At 32.7% G+C, this 21926-nt stretch overlaps 1 protein-coding gene and 1 pseudogene across 2 annotated transcripts; both read right to left on the bottom strand.

Annotated features, from left to right (window-relative positions):
• On the bottom strand, positions 1-5538 carry LOC145577435 (ADP-ribosylation factor GTPase-activating protein AGD5-like). The gene is made up of 11 exons (XM_081634870.1): positions 5179-5538; positions 4642-4700; positions 4433-4523; positions 3794-3848; positions 3575-3665; positions 3119-3452; positions 2564-2762; positions 2234-2460; positions 693-851; positions 539-597; positions 1-365 (listed from the first exon to the last, which is right to left on the bottom strand). The coding sequence occupies exons 1-11, from the start codon at positions 5248-5250 to the stop codon at positions 233-235; spliced, it is 1479 nt and encodes a 492-aa protein (XP_081490996.1). The 5' UTR covers positions 5251-5538; the 3' UTR covers positions 1-232.
• Positions 5539-8937: 3399 nt separating this feature from the next.
• Positions 8938-15351, bottom strand: LOC145577434 (P-loop NTPase domain-containing protein LPA1 homolog 2-like; annotated as a pseudogene). The gene is made up of 8 exons (XR_014098791.1): positions 15044-15351; positions 14691-14851; positions 12728-12999; positions 12227-12308; positions 11545-11973; positions 10640-11347; positions 10410-10520; positions 8938-9491 (listed from the first exon to the last, which is right to left on the bottom strand). The product of XR_014098791.1 is annotated as a P-loop NTPase domain-containing protein LPA1 homolog 2-like (transcript).
• Between the last annotated feature and the right edge of the window lie 6575 nt (positions 15352-21926).

Below are 21926 nucleotides of genomic sequence, written 5' to 3'. Positions count from 1 at the left end.
TAAGAATATAGATATACTCCGTATTAAGTAACAAAAAAGCCTAATCCACTGACAAAATTTCCCCCAAGTATCAACTGTCCCCAAAAGAATGCTATTGATGTGTAGTATATCCAAACAAAAAGAGTTGCATTTTACAAGTAATATGACCTAACTTATTGAATCAATCAAACAAGCAATTTATTTTCCTGTACATCTGCTCTACTTAATGACAAATATGGAGCTCGGAGCGTTTCTATCGCTTTGTGAACATCCCTTGGGTTAAGAACGAGAAGTCATAGTCGTAACCTGATACTGGCAATGCTGCAGGAGGCCTCCTTGATGGTGCAGTTGACACCCTTGTCAATGGAATTGCTGGTGTATACAAGCTGCAGGAATTCATGGTTCGAGTTTATGCACGGTTGGGAAGGTGAAAGAGAATTAAAGCTCTCCAAACAGAACAATGCACAGTTTGCATAACAAATTCAGAACAGAAAAGGGCCAGATCATATCAGATGCACCTTGGCATCAAAAATTAAATATTCTGCATACGCGCTCTTACCTGGAAATTGTGTATGGAGTAGAATTCATCGACGACTTCACAGTTTGGGAATTTTGCACCTATGACATATAATACAAGTACATTTAGTTAACACAAAGCACTTGGCATATTGTTTCAATGTGTAAGATAGTATTATGTGAAATGTCTCAATTACCGGCATCTGAGTTCCTATTGTGCGTACAACACCATTTTCATTTACATTCGTCTGAGGATGGATACTACCAGCAGAAGTCGGGGCATTTGTAGAAGATACACCTTCAGCAAGCAATGCGAGTCTTTGAAGATGGACGGAAGGAGAGGAAACCATGTTGGACTGCAGGAGTAAGATTTCACGTTACCTCTATAGCTAATTCTGATTCGATACACACCCATTGATCTCAAGCTCAAAGGACAACAACCTATAACCACTTGCTATCCACAAGTCAGGTCTAAATTTAAACAGTTCTCACTATAATGGCATCATGCTTCTGGTAATGTGCTAAAAGATTCATACTATCGCTTCCTTACTAATCCTATAATTTCAATGCCTATTCAGGCAAACTCTTGCATTGTCACCTTAATTTCTGCCTGTTTGCATCTAGAATATTAAGGGATTTAAAGTTTAAATACCCCTATGATTATTGCTTATAGAGAGTCTGCAAAGTAATAAATATTAACGCGATTCTAGATTTCCTTTCATAGGAAAGGAGTCGTCTTGATCTCTCTACATAGAATAAGAGTTACATTACATACACTATTTTGGGGCATATAATAGACAAAACTATTACAGATGTTAATTTAGTAAAATAACATGAAATCCTTAACGATAGGTTGGAAGAATGTCACAAGTTTATCACATGATGCCGTAATAAGGGGTTGTTTAGTAAAAGTGGATTGCAATATTGGAAGTAGTAAAATTTAAGAGTTCCAAGGAAGTAGGCTTCTGTATGCTGTTTAATTGGAACTTGGAAGCAGCAAGCAAGCATGTCAAGTGGAGGAAGTATTACACAAAATAGTGCTTCTTAGGAATGAAGTACAGCTAAAACTTCCTTTTGAAACCTACGCTACCTACACATGAAGTAAATTAAGCACCTTTCCTAATTGCTAAACGGAGTAACTTCTAGTTTTGAAGATATATATTTGATGATTAATTAAGAAAAAAGTAGGACATAACAAATCTATCGATAAGCCCTTAAATGATTTGTTTTGCTCTGGCGGGAAAAAGAAAAGCAGAAACAGCGGGAGGATTCTACAGAGAGGATTTACTCATGAGCCCTCTCTCCGTTTGATTAACAAAGAATTCTTTCTTTAATGCTTATAGAGATTCAAAGGAAATTATTGTTATGATAAAGTGCACCTTCCTTACTCTAAGGGTCCAACAATGGGTGGAGCCACCTAGAAGTATACTTCAGTACTTAAACAATTAGGAAAATGAACCCGAGTATGATATTTCTATCTAGCCAGACCAGCATCTTTAAATTTAATTTACAACCGGACTATATCATCACAGATAAAGAAGAATGATTCCTACTCGTAGGCTAAAATTAATAAAGTAGCTACCTTCTCTAATTGGATGCTTTAGAACCAGGGAATCGCTTTAATGCCAGTCAAAACACATATGGAGAATTTCTAACAAGTTTTACTATCAACATGAATCATATGAAACCTATCTTTCTTCCTATAACTATAGAGCATATAAATAAAAGGAAAATGTACCTTCTCTGAACGGTGGCTTTGATTATCGTTTGAAACATATTTCTGATGTTCACCAGAATTTCCATTTGAAAATGGAGCTGTCATCATTAGGACATCCCCGGTTGTTGGTTCAGTGTTGACCTTACTTTCTGAAGATTTTAGATTCAACTTTGGCTCATGAATTGAGGCTTTTTCTACAGCTGAACTTGGAACAACCTTTCCTTCTGATGTTGATGATTCTTGGTCAGCTGCATGTAACCATAGATTAAGCTAAGAAGCACAATCGAAGGGAAAGAGAGTTAAAGAACGCATCTTAAATAAAAGAAAAGATACTTAGAGCAGGGAGCTTACAATCAAAATGAACCCATGAACTTGTATCAAAACTTGAGTCATTGTCAGAAGAATCATCCATGCTTAGTGTTATGAAAAGTTCAGGATCAGCTTTCGAAGAAGGGACAGCAGTCATGGCATTAGCAGTTGACGATTTGATTTTCAATTGTTCTTGTTCTGACTTCCAGAAGCTGGCATTAGGAAGTATTCTAGGGATGACCTGTTCAGCACATCAGCCATGTAAGCAAAGCTATTAACTGAAAGCAACATCCCATCCGACAACATGTTGTACAATTGTTCGTAGATAATGTGATGCTATATGATGGTATATAATAGCACAAAGCTTTTATTAAGTACTAGTTATTCACTGAATCAGTAGTTGGAGGAATAACAGCAATACGCAAGAAAGAAAACCAGAATTAAGACCAAAAGGCAGTTCTTGCTTGAAATTTTAGATTCCAACTACGAATGTCTATGGCAACATTTATTATCTCAAGCAAAAACAGATTTAAAACGAACAAAAAGCTACATGTTCTGGTAAGAAAGAGGACACAAAAAGAAGGAAAGAGTAAGTACTTGTGCTGGTTCTGTAGGTTTTCCATTAACACTTTTCGATTTAAGAGTACTGTATTTCATAGATGGTTGACAGTTCTCTTTCTTTTCCTGTTGTTGATGTTCATTTTTATTGCCTGTTAAATCTTCAGTATTGCTAGGACTTGAGCTTGCCCTGTTGTCTCTTTCAGCCGTTGAGCAATCTCTTCTCTCCTTGCATATATGTTGATTGTTAGTCCATTCTGCAATGGCACCAAAGCGCCTTGTTGAACGACTAGAAGTTAACTGTTCTTTAGAACTAGAGCTTGAAATCAGCCTGGCTTTCGATTCCCTTGGAATCCATCGTTTTTCAACATACCTGACAATTAAGTTTGTGTTAGAAAACATCTAAGGGGGCCTTAAACAATTTGACAGGAAATTTTTTGGACACGTTCAGGCAAAACAACACCATCCAATACCAATTTTTGTATGAGTCCGTACTTTGCATGTATGAAATTTTCAATTTGGTTACTATCATAATTCACAGGCAACTCCGCTTCCCAGTAGGCATTGGACTTGTCATTTCCTACGGCTGCAAAACAGTATGTCAAAACGCAAAACCATTACTCCGTATCACAAAACTCAAATCCAGAATACAGAAGACCATACATCAAGTGGAAAGATTTACTCGCACATTTGATACGAATGAACTACAATTACCTTGCATTAAGGCAACCTGCTCCGGGAGCCATGTGTCTAGAGTGGTAGATCGCACCTGCAGTAAGATCAATGTTTTTAATAACACTATAATAGCAACATAACTTTGAAGAAGACGATAAAACATGCAGGATCACAAGCAAGTTTTTAATTTTTACACTCTAAGCTTAACATATAAAGGAAAGCAAAGCTGCTACTTGTTCACAGAATACAAAACTTTGACATAGATGATAAATGATTCTCTAGGAGTGCAACAACTTAAGAGAACTAAATATCATCAACTTCATTAATTCATTCCTAGCTTCCTTAAACCACAAAAACAACCTTCTTAAAGTACTAATTCATCTAATATAGCATGTTCGAGTGTAAGACCAAAGAATAACAACAAATTAAGAAATTGTTTCACCACAAGTATTAATGTATTATGAGTCTATAAGTGTACAATATTACACTATTGATCTAGTCACCTGATTCGTACTTATTTGAACTTATCTGAGCTTATCCAAACTGAACTGAACTTATTAGACCTCATTAAAACTTATTTTAGTTGTAATTTATACGTAGGTAGCCTTCATCTTAAAGAAACCTATTAGACCTGAAATAAGTGAAAATAAACAATGCTACAAACACAGAAATAAACACCTTAGATATATGTACTCCAAGACTCCGGTGAATTCCGGAACATTGAAGGCATATAAATATCCCAAGATTGATGCTGGCCCATCTAGGAGCTCTGCAATAAACACATAGTAACAAAATAACCTTAGTAATCAAATAATTTAAAGGGAATTAAAGATAATCCTACACTAATTAAACTCATCACATAAGCTTAAGCTAGTGTATATTCATACTTGCTTCTGCAATCAGCACACTTCTTATTCTCTGGTAACTTAAGAAGCCCCTCCAATATCTGCAAACAAAACCAATTTTCCATTATTTCTTTTGACTTTATATTATTTTTTATAAATGTTAATCAGAAATACTGAATTTCATAAATTGAGTGAGAATTTCAAGGACTTGCATAAATACATCAATTACTTGATTAGCATTAAAAAAAGTATTGATTTCATCAAATCATCAAATAAAAAAAAAATAAAAATCAATAATAAGTTGAGATTTCATTTAAGATTGAGAAATAGAAAATTTCAACAATGCTTTAAAATTTAGATTTTAATAATGGACCATCAAGAATTTGTCTTTCTATCGAATAACATACTTCTGCAGAGATTAAACAACAAAATCCTAAAAAAAGATTTTAAAAAAATCTCAAGTTCATTCACAATTACTTCAGATAACAGTAATTTTACTAAAAAGGAGTGCAAATCAAGAATTATAAACTAATATATCAAACCAATATAAAAAAAAAAAAAAAAAGAAAGAAAATAAACCTTGATGTGCTTAGAAGAAGTAGAAACAACAGGTTTTGGGTTCATTGAAGAACGCTTTCGACTCCAAAACATAACAAAAAAACCAAGAAAAGAACTGAGAAAAAAGGGGGTTTGTTAAACAGAGGAAAAAAGAGAGATTTTTGAAGAAAAAAAAGAAGAAATTAAAGAGTGGGTTAATAATGGTGGAGGAATCTAATGATGAAAGAATAAAGAGAGAAGAAAGTGGGAAAAGGAAGAAGAAGAAGAAGAATAACAAGAAAGACGAGTAAAAGGAGGGAATTTAGGAAGTTTGGCAACTGCAAAATGCAAATACTCTTTTATCAGACTTCCCCTTTCTTTGATGGTCGGTTTGCCAACCGTTTCTTGTTTTCCCTTTACTCCACTCTCCTCTACTTGTGTTATTTATATAATTCCTCGGATTTTTTTTTTACAGTCAACACATTTTTTAGTTACGTATTTTAAAATTTTAATGCATCAATTTAATTATCAATATTTTTAATAATAAAAGATTATAAAAAATTGATATTTTGAAAATATATATTGTGATAAATGTAACAAGATTATATATGTTGTCAAAAAACAAGATTATACATGAGTTTATTTTTCAATATGTAGAAATTACAAAATACATTGAAAGATACATGTGTGAATAGTGTTAAAGTTCTTTTAGTTTAACAAGGTTTTAAACGAACTCGTGTAATGTAGTGATCTACAAAATTAAAAATATTGTGTACCATAAAAATATCATTTTTTTTTTCAAATAAAAGATAAAAATATTTAAATTGATTATAATCTAGTTGATGTGGTGATGCATATATAGAGAAGACATTTCCTCTAATATCACTTCACAACCACAATAATTCATTTGTTCTACGTATAGTAAAATAAATGTTTCGATACCACTTTTACACTATTTACACACAAAACTTGGACTTCTATTGGAGCTAAATCCATGAGATTAATATTAATACTTTTTTTTTTTTAACAAACATATCTACTAACTATTATTAAAAAGAAGTTGTTGACATTATCATTTCCTTCGCTTTCTCAATAAAAGTTTTCTCGCCTAAATGCAATGATGATGTCATCTTTTTTTTTTTTTTTTTTTTTTTTTTTTTGAAAGCTATCATATTTAACATTTTTGAAATTTAAATATGGGAAGCTTCTACATTACAACTAAAATCTATCAATTTATCGTAGGACATTGAAACAATTTTAAAAAGCACACTAATAAATGATCTATCTCCTACATTGAACTATGAATTAGACAACGTTGAGCATATACTATATCATAATTTTGATTAAAATAAAAAATTTTAAAATTACAAAATATACTTAATTTTTATTTATATTCATGTATAATAGCAATTTATTTTTAAAATAGTATAAATTAAAAATAGGTTTTATATAAACCGTGCATCGCACGGGTTCTTACCTAGTTTATACTATTTAGTATTTGTTAAAAATGTCTCATTATATATTTTATGAGTTATAATTTTTTTTTGGTAATTAATTTTCACTTCCACTAATAGTTGAATATGATTTCAATAGCTATATATTACGCCATATAAAAATAATCCTAAGGGTCTGTTTATATTTACTTATTTTCAATTCAGTTCAGCTCCAATCAGTTCAGTTCAGTTCAGTTCAGTTCCAATCAGTTCAGTTTAGTTCAGCTCTTAATTTCCCTCTCTCATAAAATATTCATTTCAGCTTAGTTCAGTTCCAATCAGTTCAGTTCAGTTCAATTCAGTTCAATTCAGCTTCAATCAGTTCAGTTCAGCTCTGTTCAGTAAATATGAACAGGCCCTAACCCTTATTAATAAACATGAGATTATTGGAAGATAAAGTTATTTTTTTGGTAATTACTCATAATTATTGTGATATGAGCTATATATAATTATTGCGAGATGAGTTATATATAGTTTGATGAGAATGTGTTTATTCTAATTGATAGAGTATAAAATATATTCTTGGGTTTCAACCGTCAGCTTAAACTTTTGGTTGAGTTGATTTTTTAACCTGGTATTAGAGACAGCGTGACACAAAAGTCACGGGTTCATATCTCATCCCCTCTCTACTGTTAGTGGTATATCTTTTAATAAGATACTTATATTACAACGCAATATTGATATATTTTTTAAATTCTGAAGTAGATTAGAATTGGCTAATTAGGCACTTTACAACTACTAACCAAACAACATAATCTATGAGCTTATGAACCGGTTATCAAATCAAATCAAATTACTAAATTTGGAGTAAGTACGTAATTAGAGTGGCATTATATGATTATGGAGAAAGTTCAAAGATATTGATTGGTTGAACTATGACATATTCCTCTAATTTTGGTATTCAAACATTGGCTGTTATAATAAATTTTGTAAGTCAAAAGAGATTACATCAATATAAAACTTGTCAAAGAGTTTTAGTCAAATGTTGTGTACGTTCTAGTTGAGGAGATTTTTGTTGATTTGTTGATAAGTGAGCAGCAAATTTAAAATTAATTGTATCGCATTATTAATTACGCCCAAATTGTCCGATCCAATGATAAATACATGGCCTAGTTCTAGAACTACCTTAAATTTGGCGTTAAATTATTTAAACATGAGTACTACTTTAATTTAATTTAAATTAACATGTTTAACATTTATCTATTGTTTGTATGCTTAAAATGAATATTGAATTTGTTCCATATATATGCAAATCCAAATAAAATTAAAGTAACCTAAAATAACAAATTAAATGAGTGACACCTTACATACATGCAGATCCAAATTAAATTAAAGTATATGAATCGAGTTGATTCAATCAAAACTTTGCCTTAAAGGCTTTTTCAACCAAAATTTCGCCTCAAAGGCTTTTTTTTTAAAATAACAATAATAATAATTAAAAAATAAAAATAAAAAAAATCCGTGATGGTCAATTTTGGAAAAGATTGGAATATTTATTTAAGTATACTTGTTATGCATGGTTTCTTCATGTTATATAGGGTCAAAGAAATGTATTGTATTTCCTTATGCGCGTAAGCAAACATATTCATTTTTATTACGGCCCTATAAACTATAGAATAGTTTTAGCAGCCTCCACCACTCTAATGAGGCTTATCTATTAGAGTTTAGAGCACAACTAGTCATCTTTCATTACAAAATTGGACCCATTTTGCCACTTTGGTAGGGCGATTATCTCATTTTTATTAGCTGTTTTATTAGGCCATACCTCATACTAGCCACGCCCTCATTAATAATTGGAATCGACCACCTTATTTTGTCATCAACTAGAACTAGCCAAGTGGCAAACACGTTGGTTTTGTTCGACTACTCATTCGATTTGAAATTGGGTCAGGTCACATTCATGTCTATTGTTAATCAATTTGTCATTTCAAAACAATTAGTTTTAATCGTTTGAAATTGGGTCAGGTCATATTCATGTCTGCTCATTACAACAACAATAACAATAAAGCCTTAGTCCCAAAATGATTTGAAGTCAGCTAACATGAATCGTGATAACTAATAAGAAATAGTATCACAAGTCTACTCATTAAATTAGAAAAATCTGTTAAACCAACTAGTGTAATGTAATGCCACTTTTCTTTTGAGATATTTCAGGCATTAAATATGAGTCACCAAAACATTTTTGTGAATCACACAAGGATTTCAAATAGCAAGTTTAATTTGCCAATTTGACATACTAGCCAACTTGTATATATCAATATGACAGCATATAGCACTGCATATGTATATTACAGACAAACTTAGCATCTTGATCTCACCAACAGACATTATTCATGTTCACTTAACATCGTAACAGCAAGAAATACAACGATGATTATAACGAAAACAACAAAAAAGAAAGATTAAAGTTACAACAAAACCAGCCTTTTAACTATACAAACACAGCTCTAATTTTTACTACTGAGCTAAGAAAAGAGATACAAAGTAAACAAAACTGTAGTTTTAGTTTTATCTTTTACGGGCTTCAGAGATAACAGGATCAGTAGCATCATCATGCTTACTAACTAGTAGCAGATATGCTGTAGAAGTGTTTTATCGCGTTAATAGTGCTTATATACGACATGATCTGATTCTCATCTGTTCTTCAAGCAGGGTAGAGTTAGAGCCATTTTGCTCAGACAAAGGCTCGCCCTGAGCTCTCAAAAACATGTTAAGAGTTGGAGGAAATTTGTCACATTTATTGTTATTGTTCTTCAGAAAATTAGATAAGTTATTTGTGTACTCTTCATCATTGTAAGTGTTCTCTTGTTCATCATACTCCTCATCTGATTTAGTCGATTCCTCATCAACAGAACCTTCAATCTGCTTAGAGTTGAACATTATTATAAGTCGACAGTCATATAATTTTATGAAACTGTTCACTAGTAACAAAGGCCCTGTTCTCTTCACCTTAAAAAAATAATATTAAGTAAAAATAATTTTAGTTCAGTAAAAATAAGTTTAGTTCAGTAAAATTCAATTTTCTTAAAGAAGAATTATAATAGAAAATCAGTAAAAATAATTTCAGTTCAGCAAAAATAATTTCATTTCAGTAAAATTAATTTAAGTTCAGTAAAAATAATTTAAGTTCAACAAATATAATTTTGTTTCAGTAAAATAATTTCATTTCAGCAAAAATAAGGTGAAGAGAAAGGGGCCAAAGTCAATCTTTTCAAGCATTAAAACCAAACACAGGATCACCATCTGTAGGAGTTTTCTTAAACACAACTTTGTTACACATTTCTGATGATCATGCAGTATATTGTCTAGAGAGAAACTATTAGTAAGAACAGGTTGGTAAGCCCAAAAGCCCATTAAGGAACTAATGTAGAGTCGTACTGTCAACACAAATATCCAGCATAAACCAAGCTAAGAGCCCAAAGTTATATAAGGCCCATGAGCCCAATTTGACAAGGCCCAAATAAACAAAGTGAACAAATACCAACACTTGTGTTTATATGTATATAGTTGTATACTAGTATACCACCAAAGGAGCAAGGTAAATGAGGTGACATATCAGATCATACTCTTGCGTTCCTTAATTGTGCATCCTAATTCAAGATAATCAGATAATGTATAGTCTAAACCTCGTTCCTACAAGAGGATTTGTATCTAGAAAAGAAGATTGTGTGTTGGTAGAATGGTATTCGAGTTTCAATATACTGATATTCAGCACATCAGAATTCATTTAATGTTAAAAAAACCTCAGCAGAAACTTTAGTTTTGAGTATAGATGAATACCTCTTCATCATGAGTATGTTTGTCACCATCACTGAGATCTTCATCACTGTCTAGCTCAGGAAGGTCGTCAACCTCTTCATCACTGCCGGAAACTGATTGTTCCTCCTTGACCTGTGTAAACAATTAGTTATACTAAAGTCAGGAACGCCACTCTCTTCAAATTCATTGTATGCATTCCTGGAAAAATAAGATGTTTTGGTAGAAAGGTTCAAATGGAAATAGAGAATTACCCTCTTAGCCGGTCCACTAGGAACCCGAGGAGAGCTGCAGCAAGAAGAGTAGCATCTACTGCTAGTCTCAGTACAAAGCCAATCAGTTCTAGATTCATCGAAGCTGCTAGCATGACTAGTTCCCCCAGTATCCTTTGGCCAGGCACTTATGCCGAAAGGACCAAACTGAATGTTCACAGGCTCTGCCTTACCAATTTGCAAAGACGCATACATTGGTGATCCACTATTATCTGTTGAATCAACTGGCCAAGCCTTTGCAATAGAGCCATCATTGTTGACAAAAGCCATCAGATGCCTTGATGACCCCTTCCTTTGAATCAACTGAAAAATCCCCTTCGAGTTCCAAGAATGTGCAGCACATTGATTCTTATATTCCTCAGAAATGATACTCACAGTGTTGGTAGCAGGATCATAAAGCTGCTCCCCAGCTTCACGCCTCTTTAGGCAGCTAAAGAGTGTGGCATGGATAGCTGCCACACTTTTATCAACATTCGTGTTGTTAACTTTTGGCACTAGATGCTTGTCTGCTCGGTTGCAGAGATATTCTTGTATTCTCCTAATATTTCGGATGTATTTCACATATTTGTTTTTCGAAGGGTCTAGTGTCATGTACTTAGCACGAACAGCAAATCTTTCTAAATGCTTATCTTCGTTTGATATGTATATCATGAAAGGTACTATTGAAGGATGTTTCTTCATGAGTCCCATCTGCAAACATACAAAAAAGAAGTTTACTGAGTGAAATGTATTACTACCTCTTTTGTACATTAATCCACATATACAATGTATATTTCTTTTTTTCTTTTTTTTTCCCCCTTCCTCTCCGTGCAAATCTCAAATGTACAGATTAACATAGGATAAAAGGAGTAACTTATAAGCATGGGATTATGCAGCTATATACTCACCACAAAATTGAGACTCAAATGCACCCCTTCAATGATTACTGATTCTTTCCTTTCTTCCCATGAAGTAATAAGGCGTTCAAGACTCTCAATGACCATTTCACTTTGGGCTTTGAATCCTTCAACAGCCATTTGTTTTGGACTTATGAACTGTTCAGTGTTGTTACCAACTGCCTCTGGCTGCAGGCTATCAGCTTTCTCGTCTTGAGATGGATCACATGATTGACTTTTAGACATGGAATATGACATTCCAGCCATCTTTCGAGCCTTCCTTCTAGATTTTGCTTCTGCAACAGCAACAGGATCTAAACACTCCCCTGCATGATAGGTTGAAGCCCACAGCAATGGGTTACTTTTCTCATCCACAAAACTCCTCATCATGTGCCGGATAGAATCAGTGGATATGACAGTTGTGATTCCCAATCTGCTAGCCTGAAAACAAATTGTACAATTTTAATATAACAATAATTTTGTTGGATTAAAGATCAAAGACGACACTATATATATAAAAGACATTTAATCAGCATATAAAGTATCTATACTCTCTCAAGTATTCTCAGGGAGATAGACTTCACACAGTTCAGACTAAGGGAGAGCGACAGACCAGATAAATTCACCAGAATAAGAACATAAAGATGCTACCTAATGTTGACTGTTAACACTGACGTGAAGAATCTATGAATACCAGTATTGAAGACAATGTGGACTTTCCGCAGCCACTAGTGCCACACAACAGGACAGTTAGAGATCCCTTCCTTTCACGAATCCTGTAACCATAAAGAAGTTCCTGAGCATGTGAAACAAGTATATACAGATACTATCTAACTAATATACATTGCTCGGTAAAAGATATCCCATCCATATTCACAAAAACTACAAAGAATGATCACAATTACCTTGACTGGCGGACAACAAATATGTTTTCTAAGTACAATTTTTCAGAAAATCATGAAGCAAAATATACTGTATCTATAAGACCTTAGAAGGAAACTAAATTCTTGGAAATATAATGCTGTTAATGAAAAGTTGGACTGTTTTGTAAAATAAGCAATAAAGAAGTCAAGAATTCTGGCTTGATGCATCATATTCTCACGAACCAAACAAAGAAAAAAATTTAAATACTTCACCCTGCATACAAAGAGCTACCATATAGATGATATGATATAATTGAAAGGCAGGAATCTACCTGCAAGCCAAAATCAGGTCTGCCCTTTGATTGGGACCGATGTATTTATATTCAGCAAGAGCATCACAGACAACGTCTAAGAACTTGTCCCTGCTGATGGTTACAGTTGTGCGCCTTTTGTACAACTCAGAAGGCACATTCTTACTACTTTCTTCTTTTTCTTCAGACTTAACCAGCTGAGTACTTGAAGCATTGGAGTTAAATCTTCCTACAATGTCTTTGTCATCCTTAAAACTTTGACTTTGCACACTTTCAAATACCCTCTTACTAATCTAAACAAAGGGAATAAAAGGAACGTAAATTCAAGGGAATTTGTAGCAAATGAAAGTTGTCATGTAACTATACCAAAAGGTCCAAAACTAAAGCAGCTTTACATCATATAAAGTGAATTTTGATAAACAGTTGCATGTTTAACAACAATCAATCAAACAATTATCAATATTTATGAGTAAAAACTCAGGGTAATGTATCAACAGCTTATCATTAAAAACCAGTGCATTTGATTGATGAAAAATCGAAGAGATCCATGCACAGATCTATCATTCAGGACATCAGATTCCATTAAATGTTACACTACCTATGTTCTTTTGTGCTATTGCCTAAGATTATGCACACTGAAAAGTGAAAACTAAGGCATAGATATATCGTATAGGAAAACTAAGAATTTGTTGAAATCAGAAGATTCAGAACCATATATTGAATGAAAAAATTCTTGAATTCTCTCTTTTTAATTCAATTGCTTGCTAAACATTGTAAAAACGAAATTTTTATCTAATCAAAGTGGATTTATTGGTCATCTAGTCCGACATGGCTAGTTGGCTACATGTCCATGTACCCGAATCAGCTATTTTTTGAAAGATTTCCATGATGTTGGCCATAATGAAGCGTTCCAGACCTTCAAGTGTCCTACCCATTACAGAATGCCGAGGATCTAACATAGGTAATGGAAGTGAAATGAGGTGTGTGGGAACCAAAGCTTGTAAGTGCAAAGTATAGTAGGGGAGGGGGGGGGGGGGGGAATCAACAAATTAGTTCTAAAACCAGCAAACTAGATAAAGGCAACCAAAGCTTGTAAGTGCAAAGTATAGTGGGTATAAAGTAAACCAATATCTAAGAATATTGAAAATAGCTTAGACTTTAGGAAACAGAATATGAATCTTTCTAAAGCAAGTGAACTTGCAACTAACAAGCTCTTTCAAAATACAGCAATAACTAAAGATTTTTACAACAGATCTTTAGTTAATATCATGTCATATCTTTAGTTACGAGGGGCCTTAACAACGAATCTTTCTGTAATATCCTGTCATATCTTTAATTATATATGAGGGGTTAGGACAAAGTAACATTTAATTTGGAACGAAAACAAGGGAAGATACTCTTCTATTCAAGCCAAACAAGTAAAGAGATGTCTTGTTTCAAGATTTACACAAATAACAGGTTTAAAAAATCTTTTCTATGCCTTTCATCTTTCAAATCATTCAACAAGTATCAATCTATTCAATTAGCTTTATTGATTAATTGTCCTATGAATAAGGAAAACAAGAGTAATCATTAAAACTCCCCATCTTTGCACCAAATTTAACCCTATCTATTTCTTCTTGCAAACTATACATAAATAGAGTTTACATATACTTTACTTCCTCCTTCAACTACCTTCATTTTATTACACTTTTTAGTATTTTGATTTCAAACAACCAAACATGCAATTAATATTCTAGTTGGCTCAACTTACATGACATACCAAAACACCAATTTAAGGAACACATGTTCAAAAGTGCAACGTTCGAGTAACTTATTTTTCCCCTTTTCTAGTGTAGAGAGAATTACAAACGTCTAAGGTTTTAAGTTTGCATTTAAAACTTGCACAAACAACGCGCATAACTTTATTATATTAAACATGTAGAAAATTTCAAACAACGAGGATACAACATAAAAACGATAACAAAATAATAAAAGAGTTTACCTTGGTAGCGTAACGAGGTTTACATCCCATAAGTTGTAGGGTGCTTTGAAGAAGTGAACGCGTATAATGAAAAGAACCCTTCTTCTCACCATTATTTTTCTTATTATTTTCATCATTATCGACTACCACTATGTACAGAATTTTATTCAATTCCTCCATTCCTATAAAAATATATATATACATAAAATTAAAAACAGGGGAATTATAATTACATGCACATACAAAAATAATCTTTCTTGGAAAAAAATTTGTAATAACAATGTACATGAATGGAACACTAAAATAAATTGATTAAATCATAAAATTAAGAACAAAAGAAATTATAAACATATAAAATAATATTAAATTCTTACCTAAAACTTTTACAGCAGTGTAATTGTGAGTTCAGAGGAGAAAACCCAGAAAGGATAGAGAAAAATCGTCGCTTTTTTAGGATTTAATCAAAGCGAAGCAACGCATTTTTCGACGTTTTTGTAAAATTAACGCCATTTTTTGAGGGATTGAATCAGAGAAATTTGGAAAATTTATATCTCATAAACTTTGCTCCGTTGCTCGGTTTATATGTATACGTTTTTTTTTTTTTTTTTGTTTTGGATTATTTAGGAGAAGTGTAATGACGAAATTGCCCTCACTCTTTTTGATGGGAAAATGAACGAGTCATTGAATTGAGACTTTGAGAGTGACCGAGTCTATAGATTTATAAGCGAGTTAAAACGTGGGGTCCAATCTTTTTGGTTCTTTCGATTTAGTTTTTCGATGCATCTATAATAATATCTCACTTTTTTTCGTTCTTCTAGTAGGTTGATTTGTAAGTATTGTAACGCTGTTGTTTCTTGTGTAGTTGTGTATTGTGTTGGTTTGTTGTTCCTCCAAAGACCTTAAATAATTGCAACCAAGGCTTGGTTATTGGTTTATACAATCTTTTGTTTTGTAATAATTGCAATGATTATTTACGAATGATAAAACTCGTTCAAAGTATTAGAAAAATTTTAGGATAAAGATCATAGGGTGAATTTTATAATATAAAGTATAGTTAGTAGAGATAATTTAATTGTTAGTTAGAGAAAACAAATAATAAACAAGCAGTAAAAATGGGGTAAGAAAGAGAGAGAAATATGTAATGTAATAATTATTATTAAGTTTGTAGGTTTGAGAAAAAATAAAGGTTATTGCAATAATTATTATTAAGTCGGATGCTACAAACCTAGTCAAGCTACTTCAAGATCCGTCTTGATAATTACACTTCGACTAGCTAGATTAATGCAAATTATTTGTTTGAAGAGCTAAAAATCCAAGTTTCTACCTATCAAGTTATTTATTAGATGTTGTTAAACAATATCTTTCTTTTCTATATTATTTTGCTTTTCAAACTATGTCTAGCTAATTTTAATCTCAAAAGTATCAAATAAAGATCATATTTTACTTAAATACTTTGGATTATAAATGGTTAATCTCAAAATATATATGGTTGATAGACCGAAGCATTGTAAGTTCAATCCAATAACTATTTGTAATCTAACCAAATGTCATTGATCTCAATTATATAAGTGAAGGGATGAAGTGATTATTATAGATCTATTATTACAAAAATAAAGAATGTAAAATCTAATTAAGAGATGTTACAATGTGTTAGATAATATTTATATTATCTTGTGAATATTCTATAAATGATATCTTGTGTATTTTAGGTATTCTCATTCCGCTAAGGAGAATTACACAATTCTACACAATGTAAAAAAAGGGTCGGATATGCTTGTGGAAAAAAGAAAAGATCAGGGTTGGTAGCATTTGATGATTTAAACCCAAACCTTTATAACAGAATCTATTTAAGTGGGGCTTTCAACTCGGAGAAATCATTGAAAGAATCTATCTCAAGACTCAAGAAATCCCACTATATCAAGAACTTGAGCCAAAAAATTTATAAAAGGAAAAAAATAAACAAAAAGAAGCAAACAGTTGACCTACTAGAATTTTCTTTGGGATGGTATTGCTTTCTGCACAGCAGTTCGGATCTAATGATTTAGTTAACACTTGGGTGAATGGGTGATCATGCTCCAACTTCTATTTTTCTTTAAAAAGAGTTATTGTGCATTAAAGAAGAAGAGTTTTGGTGCATTATTATGAAAGAACAAAAGTACCCGTATGTGTACTAAAAATTAAAAGTCTAAAAGAAAGATCGAGTAATAAATTTTGAGTTTGCAAATTTGTTATAAGAATCGTCTCCTTTTACTTTTTTTTTTTTTTATTTTTTTTTATTTTTTTATTTTTTATTTTTAAAGATGAGTACAATTGGAGTAACATGCAGTGTGATATTTCCATCGATTTTAGTAAAGTCAATTTTGTATCCTTTTATTTTGTATAGAATGAAAATCACATTAATTTCAGTCATATAATTTTTTATTCGAATAATGTCCACGCATTCAGACTAATTTTAAATCATATAGTGTTAAAGCCTCGGGTGTAATTCAAGTTGATTCTTGTCAGTTTACAAGGTCTAACAGGGTATTTTATGAGATCCAGTTTTTAAAAAAGGTAAAAGATAATTATTAATTGAGTTTTACCAATAATTTAATTTCAAATCATTTCAAAATATTCAGATATCTAAAATTATTTTCACACAAATATAATTTAAAATTTCATTCTTAAATTTCAAAATATAATAACATATTATATAAGTAAAAAGAATATAATTTGTATTATATAACTGAAGAACATGATTAATTTATATAGCTTGAAGAACATTATTTGTAATATAAAGAACATAATTGTATAAAGTATTAAATCTTTATCAAAATAAATAATAAGATATGAGAGTATATGGACATAGTAACCCCCCAAATAATTATCAAGTGTAAAAATATATGTGACAAAGTAACCCTCTATGTAACACCCTTCCATTAAAAAGCACATAATTAACTAGTAACCCCCAAGGTAACCCCCCAAATAATTATCATGTGTAAAAATATATGAGACAAAGTAACCCTCTATGTAACCTCCTTCCATTAAAAACCAAATAATTAACTCGTATGACAAAGTAACCCACTATGTAACCCCATAAAAAAAAAAAATCACAATGTAAAAAAAGGGAAGTAATCCAAACAAAAATAAAGTCGAGTAACCCTTTTAATAATCCCTAGATATAAATATAACCACAAAAGTAACCTATTGATATAAAAGTAACCCTGTAGCAGTTCCTCATTAAGTAACCCCTTCTCTAGTAACCCCTACTCTAGTAACACAACAAGAAAACCCTCCTCTAGTAACCCCTAATAAGTAACCCCTCCTCTAGTAACCCACACTAAGTAACCCCTCCTCTAGTAATCCCTCCTCTAGTAACCCCCACTAAGTAACCCCTCCTCTAGTAACCCCAACAAGAAAACCCTCCTCTAGTAACCCCTAATAAGTAACCCCCACTAAGTAACCCCTCCTCTAGTAACCCCTACTCTAGTAACCCCAACAAGAAAACCCTCCTCTAGTAACCCCCACTAAGTAACCCCTCCTCTAGTAACCCCAACAAAAAAACCCTCCTCTAGTAACCCCCAGTAAGTAACCCCTCCTCTAGTAACCCCTACTCTAGTAACCCCAACAAGAAAACCCTCCTCTAGTAACCCCTAATAAGTAACCCCTCCTCTAGTAACCCCCAGTAAGTAACCCCTCCTCTAGTAACCCCTACTCTAGTAAGCCCAACAAGAAAACCCTCCTCTAGTAATCCCGACTAAGTAACCCCTCCTCTAGTAACCCCCTATAAGTAACCCCTCCTCTAGTAACCCTCCTCTAGTAACCCCCAATAAGTAACTTTTCCCCTAATAACACCTAAGAAGTAACCCCTCTAGTAACCCCTTTATAAACTCTTAATAACAATAGTAACTCCATTAACCAAAAATGTAATCCCCATAACAATAGTAAAAAAAAAAATTACTAAGTAAAACACTTACGTTGCTTTAACTCCAGAATAATTCTCCACGAAACAATAATCAGCAACCTTAAGCCTCAACTCCTTCATTCCATATATTTTCTTCTTGTAGTTTCTAACCCTTAAAGATTCTGATGTCAACTGTAATATATAACCACCAGGTTCACCACAGTCAATATTACAGCTTAAAAGACCAGTTGTACTTGAGCTAGACCCACTACTATCAGAACTTTCAACACTATTATCACAAGGTTGAAGAGCATCCTCAACATCTGGAAATTCTTTCATCTTTTCTCTCAGAAATTCAAGAGCCTCTTCTTCTGTATGACCAGGAACACTACAGTGCATAATTTCCTTTCTTGGTTTTTTGGAACTGCCTGAAGTGGATTTCTTTTGTTTAGACTCCTGAGATTTCGAAACTTTCCCCTTCGATTTACTTGCTGTAGCAGCACCCTGAGCAGAATCAGTGCCAGATGGACCCTTTGAATTTTTTTTTGCAGAATCAGCCTGAGCAGACATAGGGGAAGAAGCACCAATAGCAACACGAGCAGATGAACCCTTTGATTTTCTTGTTGTAGCAGTACGCTCAACAGAAACAGGGGCAGAAGTATCAAGAATAACAGGAGGAAGATATACAACAGCAGGAAGAGATGCAGCAACAGGAACAACAACCAAAGGAGGATCTAAATTTAAAACTTCATGTACTTTACTATCATCTGAATTCTCAGTTTGAGTTATCACCCATCTTACCTTCTGCCATCTCACCCTCTACCATTTGAGAATCAACAATATTCTCAATTACTTGTACTTCTTTCTCAGACTGAAAAGATTTCAAAACCTCAAGAATTGATACCAACTGAGAATTATTATTTTCATTTTGTGAATCTTCAATATTCACAATTTCAGAAACTGCTTTCATTTCATATTTTTCAGTCTCAATTTGAGAAAGCTGAATTTGAGAATTTTTCAAACTTTCAGTACCAATGCATGCCTCTGATAATTGTTCCCCTCCTTCTGTATTAACTTCTTCCATTATTAAATCATTAGCATTCACATTCTGAATATTCTCAATTCCAACTTCAGAAACATTGGTTTCATCATCCATATCTTTAGAGCAGTGCTCTTCATTTATACCCTTGACAACATCGTTGATAACAACACACGAAAAATCTTCCAAATTTTGTGAATCAATTTGTGGTGCAATTTCATCTGAAACTTGAGAAGAAACATTAATATTTTGATTTAAAGGAGTTAAAATTGGAGTTGAAAGATTAGGATTTGAATATGAAAAAAGCTCAAATGAAGGAAAACCTTTTTCAACAGTATTAGGCAATTGCTTTTCAACAACAGCACCCTCTTCCATTTCACAATCTTGAGCATTGTTAAAGTGAATATCCTCAATACCAGTTACAGAAGGTTGTTCTCCCTCAATACCAGCTTCTGAAGAATGAATCCCAGGTTCTGAAGGATGGTCTCCCTCAACAATACCTTCAGAAATATTCCCTCCTTGAACTTCAGCAAGTGGTTGTTCTCCTTCAAGAACAAATCGAGAAAACTGATCTCCCTCATTCCCAGCTTCTGAAGGATGGTCTCCCTCAACAATACCTTCAGAAATATTCCCTCCTTGAACTTCAGCAAGTGGTTGTTGTTCTCCTTCAAGAACAGATCGAGGAAACTGATCTCCCTCAACAACAGCTCCAGCAGATGCATTTACTTCAGAAGGTTGTTCTACATTACTCAACCTTAAAGCATCATCAACCAAACCAGTAGCAAAATCTTCCAAAATTGGAGAATCAATTTGAGGCCGGAATTTGCTAAGACACTTCAGCAAAAAGGTCTTTGTTCACATTTTGAGCAGTGTCAATTAAAACCTCGGGTGTTTTATTTGATAAAAGTTGAAATGAAGGCAACTCCTCCTCAAATTTCTTAATTGCAACAGTTTGACTAACAATCATATGAATCTGTGCCCAAAAAGATGGATCATTGAATAGTGGATCCAACTGAGAAAGCTCAGGTGATCTTTCCTTTTCTGGAAGCTTAGAATCTTCTGCCACAGCTGCCGACTGGACCTTAATCGAATCAATAAGTTGCTCAAATTAATAACATAGTAGTCTCATATCTCTCTTGAGAAACATATAATTTTCCTCAACATCCTATGTAAAACAATATAAAAACATAGACAAATAAACAATGAATATATGTTTTCCTCAACATCCTATATAAAATATATAAACAAGAACAAATAAACAATCAATATATAAATAAATTAAAAAACTATAAATAAACAAACAATCAATATATAAATAAATTTAAAAACTATAAATAAACAAAAATGCCACTCATTAAAAAAAAAGTCTCATTAATAAAAAGTAATATATCCCACTCATTAAAAAAATTTATATAATAAAAAGTAACCCCTAATAAAGTAACCTTTAGGTAACCCCCTTGTTAATCAGTCAGGCAGTATTAAAAAAAAGTAATATATCCCACTCATTAAAAAAATTATATAATAAAAAGTAACCCCTAATAAAGTAACCCTTAGGTAACCCCCTTGTTAATCAGTCAAGCAGTAAGTAACCAAACTAAGTACTAAACCATAAACCCTTTGATAATCAGTCATGCACTAAGTAACTTAACTCATTAATCACTCACAAGTAAACCCTTTGGTAACCCCCTTCCTAACCAGTCAGTAACCCATATCAATAACTTATTAGTAACCCCTCAAGTAACCCTCTTAGTAACCCTCATAGTAATCCCTTTAGCAAAGCCTTTGGTAACCCCCTTGGTAACCAGTGAGATAGTCGGTAATCCTACTCATTATCAATTTAGCACTAAACCATTTGGTAACCCCCTTGGTAACCATTAAATAAACCCTGCAGAAACTCCCTTAGTAACCCCATTAGTATAGGCTAATATAAAAAAAACAATAACACTTAATAAAGTAACCCTTTGATAACACCCTTAATAATCAGTCAGGCAGTTAGTAAACCCTTTAATAACTAATCAGACAGAAAGTAACCCCAGTCACTAATCACTAACAACTAAACCATTTGGTAAACCCGTTGGTAACCCCCTTGTTAACCAATCAGTATTCCCAATCAATAACTACTTATTAATCCCTCAAGTTATTTGAACAAAAACTATTAACCTCAAAGATATACAATAAAAATAACTGAAAACTGTTAAAAGTAACCCCAAAAAAGAAACAAGTAACCCCAAAAAAACAATAAAAATAACTAAAAACTGTTAAAAGTAACCCAAAAAAGAAACAAGTAACCCCAAAATAAAAGTAACTCCAAAAAAGAAACAAGTAACCCCAATAA

Source organism: Chenopodium album, chromosome 14 (genome assembly GCF_948465745.1).
Source record: "Chenopodium album chromosome 14, dcCheAlbu1.1, whole genome shotgun sequence".
NCBI classification, from domain to species: domain Eukaryota; kingdom Viridiplantae; phylum Streptophyta; class Magnoliopsida; order Caryophyllales; family Amaranthaceae; genus Chenopodium; species Chenopodium album.
The sequence above is the reverse complement of the archived record's forward strand: the minus strand, read 5'-3'. Positions and strand labels throughout refer to the sequence as shown.